This window comes from Nematolebias whitei, chromosome 2 (genome assembly GCF_014905685.2).
Source record: "Nematolebias whitei isolate Nwh7 chromosome 2, NemWhi1, whole genome shotgun sequence".
Classification (NCBI taxonomy): domain Eukaryota; kingdom Metazoa; phylum Chordata; class Actinopteri; order Cyprinodontiformes; family Rivulidae; genus Nematolebias; species Nematolebias whitei.
Window position 1 is genome coordinate 57,078,577 of NC_056499.1, and position 5,095 is coordinate 57,083,671.

Below are 5,095 nucleotides of genomic sequence, written 5' to 3' on the forward strand. Positions count from 1 at the left end.
GTTAGTTTGTGTTCAACATGATTTAGTTTGTGTTCATTATGTGTTAGTTTGTGTTCAACATTAGTTAGTTTGTGTTCATTTTGAGTTAGTTTGTGTTCATCATGAGTTGGTTTGTGTTGATTTTGAGTTAGTTTGTGTTCATCATGATTTAGTTTGTGTTCATCATGAGTTAGTTTGTGTTCATCATGATTTAGTTTGTGTTCATTATGTGTTAGTTTGTGTTCATCATGAGTTGGTTTGTGTTCAACATGAGTTAGTTTGTGTTCATCTTGTGTTAGTTTGTGTTCATCATGTTTTAGTTTGTGTTCATCATGTGTTGGTTTGTGTTTGGCCATTCAGTAGAGTACCCATGAATGAGGGAGGTAGTTGTCATGACGACCTACGGTGTTCACTCTGTCTGTGTGTGTAGAACATGAAGATAAACATCATCTGGTGGTTGATTCTTCATCTACAACAAGTTGTACATCTGTCAGTAGCTGTGTGTTGTTTGTTACGTGAACACTTTGAGCTCGTAAACAAGCGCAGCTTATTTATGTACAAAATTGTTTTTGTTTTTAAAATTTAGTGTGCACGTCTTGTATTCAGGTGTGCTCTACAGTCCAGAAGTTTATGTAGGTTTGACAACTCTACAGTGGGTGAACTCAGAACTGACAGAAAGCAGCAGTTTGTATGAGAACAAGCTGCATCAGTCATGCCCATTTAACACTGAAACCTGGTTCTGCAAGCACCTGTGAGCCTCCACACATCCCCTACATTTGTGTTGTCTCTGGTGCATGCCTGCGATGTCTGATGTTACCACTTCAAAACTGCAGCCTATTCTCCTTTCCTCCATTTTTCTTATTGGACACTCTGTTTTCTACTTTTGTTTAGTTTAGTTTTTGAAGTTATCCATTGTGTGTGTCTGTCTTCACAGTCTGCTGTGGGTCACGAGTACCAGAGCAATTTGTCCAAGCACTGCTCGCAGACGGACACCTCCAAGGGCTTCGGAGGGAAGTATGGAGTGCAGGCTGATCGTGTTGACAAGGTATTTACTGACTCCCCCTCAGGCCTGGAGTGGCCAATCGGGATAGTCTGGAGAATTCCCGGTGGGCCGGTCTGATTTGTGGGCTGCAGGGCCGGCCCACACTACTTATTTATTTTTTAGAACTTTTTATTATCAACATATAAACACAGAACACGCTACCGCTGCTCCTGGGCTGCCCTGCCTCCACCGCATGACCGGGCCAGCTGCAGCTCTAGTTTTTTTTTTTTTTCCCCACAAGTTGGCTCCGCTGCGTGACCTGTCAATCAATCCAGCACGCGTGTCAACAAATGACCAATCGGTAACCTCAATTTGTCCCAAAGGTAAACGCCCTTTAAATGGTAAATGGTAAATGGACTGTACTTTTGAGTCTGTACACTCACAACCTGTATATATTTATACCTATAGCATATTCAAAGCAACTTACTGTATATTGTACTATATATATCTACCAATTTATTTTTCTTGCTAAGCACTTCTGGATAGATGCAAACTGCATTTCGTTGCTTTGTACCTGTGACATGTGCAATGACAATAAAGTTGAATTCTAATTCTATTCTTTTATAGCTCCTTTCTATTTTATTTCAAGATACTCAAAGCGCTTTACACTACAATCTGTGTCCTTATTTACCCATTCATACAGCTCTATACTAGATCAAAGATAACTGAACAAATCATTCTAAAGAGACTAATCAGAGCTTTATCGCATTCATACACTGATGGGACACACATCAGAGGCTATGAGGGGTTCAGTGTCTTGCCCAGGGACACTTCAACATGTGACTGCTGGTGGATTCGAACCCCCAGAAACATTAAAATAAGTTAACAGAAACATTCATATATAAAAATAATAATTTAAGACCATCTGTCTGAGCAGACTGCTAATTTAACTCCATCACAGAACTCTCATCTTGAGCTGATAAATATCTCCTGGAGGGTAAATATAAACTATATCTTGGCTGCAAATATTCAGTCAAGCTGCGGAGCAGACAGTCTGAGTTCAGTCTGCTCATCCGAGACGGGCAGAGTGAGCGCAGCTGACTGAAATCAGACTGTCTGCTCCGGACTGAACAAGAGGAACACACCGCTGAAGCCACGGAGCTTGAACGTCCAACGTAAAACTAACTTTACCACGGTGCCTGGCTAAACAGTCCTCGTGCTCTTTAATGTGGTGCTTTTTCAAATGTTTATTAAGTTTGTTGTATTGTAGGTCACGACCGAGCTTCCTCCTCTCAGTACAGCAGCTCTGCAGACATTGCACGTTGCTGTCTTGCGGTGTTTGGTGTAAAATACTTTCACACAGCGGATGTTATGATAAAAAGTTGGTTAGCTGTTAGCAACAGTGCTGCTCAGTGCTCAGCCCTCAAAAAAGTATTTACTCACTTTGTAGCTGCTGCAAACTATGAACTGGATTTCCTGAATGTGAGGCGGGTCTTATTACTCTGGGTTCATGAGACACACTTCCGTTCAGGAAATCCATTCCATAGTTTGAAGCCAACATGCAGAGCAGGTCATCAGACACAGATGTGTATGAATGTGATAAAGCACTGATTAGTCTCGTTAGAATGATTTGTTCAATTAGCTTTGTAGAGATCTAGTATAGAGCTGTATGAATGGGTACATGAGGCACAGATTGTTGTAAAGTGCTTTGAGTATCTTGAAATAAGATAGAAAGGTGCTGTATAAGTACAGACCATTTACCATGTGCATCATGGATCGGAAAAATCTGATACATTAATTATGCTGGTATTGGAAGCCGATACCGGATTGGATCGGCCCCCTCCCTAATAGTGATGAGGACAGCTTGGTGGGCCAACTGAAACGGTCTGGTGGGCCAACTTTGACCCGCGGGCCCCACTTTGGGCACCCCTGGTTTACATATTAAAATATCTGTCTTTCAAAGTATTTTTAATATTGTTGCAATAAATCTAAAAGAACAAGTGAAATGCCCCACTCTGGGCCCTTGAGCAAGGCCCTGAACCCCCATCTGCTTCCCCGGGCGTCTTAGATGGCAGATCTCTGCTCCACACAGAGGGCTGTGGTTGTGTCAGGAAGGACATCCGGCGTAAAAACAATCTCCAAGTCTTCCTGCGAGATAGGTTGCTGTGGAGACCCCTGAAGAAGGGAGCAGCTGAAAGAAGAAAGAAATCAATAAAGAAGTTGTGAAGCTCTAATGATGAATTAAGATGATCTAAAACTTGATGAGCTGCAAAGAAGCTCGGTCCAAATGTGTTCACCGTGCATTTAGCTTGTTGGTGTAACAGAAAACCATATTTAGCTGAAGAGTAGTTCCAGTCAGTCGAACAAATGAACAAAAGGCTTCAGTTTAGTTCCTCAGTGTCAGTCATTTCATCTGTATTTGGACTAGGGATGCACGGTATTATCGGCATGTATCCGTATTGGCCGATATTAGCGATGGTTAAATATCGGACATCGGCCATTCCATTCTATGTTTTTGTGCATTTCTTTGAAACAGAATGGACTTTATGCCAAGTTCACATGCTGATTTAGCTGAGAAATTTAGGTTGCAACCTTTTATTCGTTTACAGTGACAGAAAAAAGTAACTAGAGAAATTGCATTTCCTGCAAAAATGCAGTGTGAATACTTATTGCTGATGAACGTGCAGAAAAACAGCTGAAATTAGCTAAAAACATGCTGAAATGTAGCTGCATTGGAAGAACAATCTTAAATTAGTATAAGAAAGCAAAAAGAACACATATTTGGTGAATTATGTTTAAATGAGCACAAATTAGCACAAAAATGAGCAAATTAACTAAAAAGCTGAAATTAGCTAAGTTAAAAATAGCTGAAAAGTTGCTGAAAAGGCAGAACGATGTTTAAACTACCATAAGGAAGCAGAAGGAGCTGAAATGAGCTAGAAAAAGTGGAATTAGCTGAAAAAGCTTAAATTAGCACAAAACAACTAAATAGTGGCTGAAATAGCAGAAAAGGCTGAAATGTGCAGAAAAAAAGCTGAAACGAGCATAACAAGTGGAAATTAGCAGAAAGAAACTGAAAGAAGCACAAAACAGCTGAAATTAGCTGAAAAAAGATTAAATTTGCAGCAGGAAGCTGTTGAAGATGGTATTTGTGGACTGTGAGGTTAGCTGAAGTAAAACATTATTATTTTTTAATTTCAGTCAGCTGTTGGCTTTGAGTATGCTGGAAAGACGGAGAAACACGCTTCACAGAAAGGTATGTTTAAACTCTGCTCAGACTTGTCTCGTTGTGAGCCACATGTCAGACTTCATCTTTAAATTCCAGAAACCTGCAGCTGTGGGCAGCAGTTCATCGTTCACTGTATCTTCAGGCCTTCGTCACCACTTGATTTGTATCTGAACAATAAAAACATTACGTTTTCCTAAAGCGCTAAGCAGCTGCTGCTTCCTGCCTGTCCTCCTTTACGCACACTTTCTTAGGAAAATGTCCATTTTTGTTTAAATTGAGCTTTAATTTATTAAACTAGGAGAGGAATGGTTTACAAAATCTGTACTCTGGATTTTGGGGTCAAATCTGGGTTCAGCAGGTAGATACTGATTCTTTTGAAATGCTTTTTTTTAGGAAAGATTAAAAACTGTTTGCCAAAACGTTGAAAATTAAAATATTGCCACTAGAAAAGGTGATGCTGTCTTTGTAAGGCATTTTGTAAAGTTCAGCACTCAAAGTCTGAACAGGCTGAAATTTAGAAGTTATATTGATCAAAATACTTCTTTTACTTCAACAGTGACCAACACAGAGACTTGAGGCTTTTTCTTGTTTAAGTTTGTGTGAAAAAGTGTAAAAAAAAAAAAAAAAGAATCTGCTCCGTCTTACATATTTTTTCTACTTTTCATGAACTGTCTTTATTTGCTGCTTGCTTAACATGATGGAGTGACGGCACCTTTTTAAACATGCATGGAGGTGTCTGGGCCACACATTCCCCAAACATGACACGCCAACCGGATAGTTCCACTCTCCATCTGTCTCACTATCTTTCCATCTGTCTAACTATCTTTCCATCTGTCTAACTATCTTTCCATCTGTCTCACTATCTCTCCATCTGTCTCACTATCTCTCCATCTGTCTCACTATCT

The 5,095-nt window shown here is 40.1% G+C and overlaps 1 protein-coding gene across 1 annotated transcript in view; it reads left to right on the plus strand.

Annotated features, from left to right (window-relative positions):
• Window positions 1-5,095, plus strand: part of LOC119424963 (src substrate cortactin) — a gene marked incomplete in the record, with an annotated part of 68,792 nt that overhangs the window by 20,598 nt on the left and 43,099 nt on the right. The window contains 2 exon segments of the mRNA XM_037692488.1: window positions 914-1,024; window positions 4,163-4,217. Of these exon segments, the coding sequence (XP_037548416.1) occupies window positions 914-1,024; window positions 4,163-4,217 (166 nt within the window).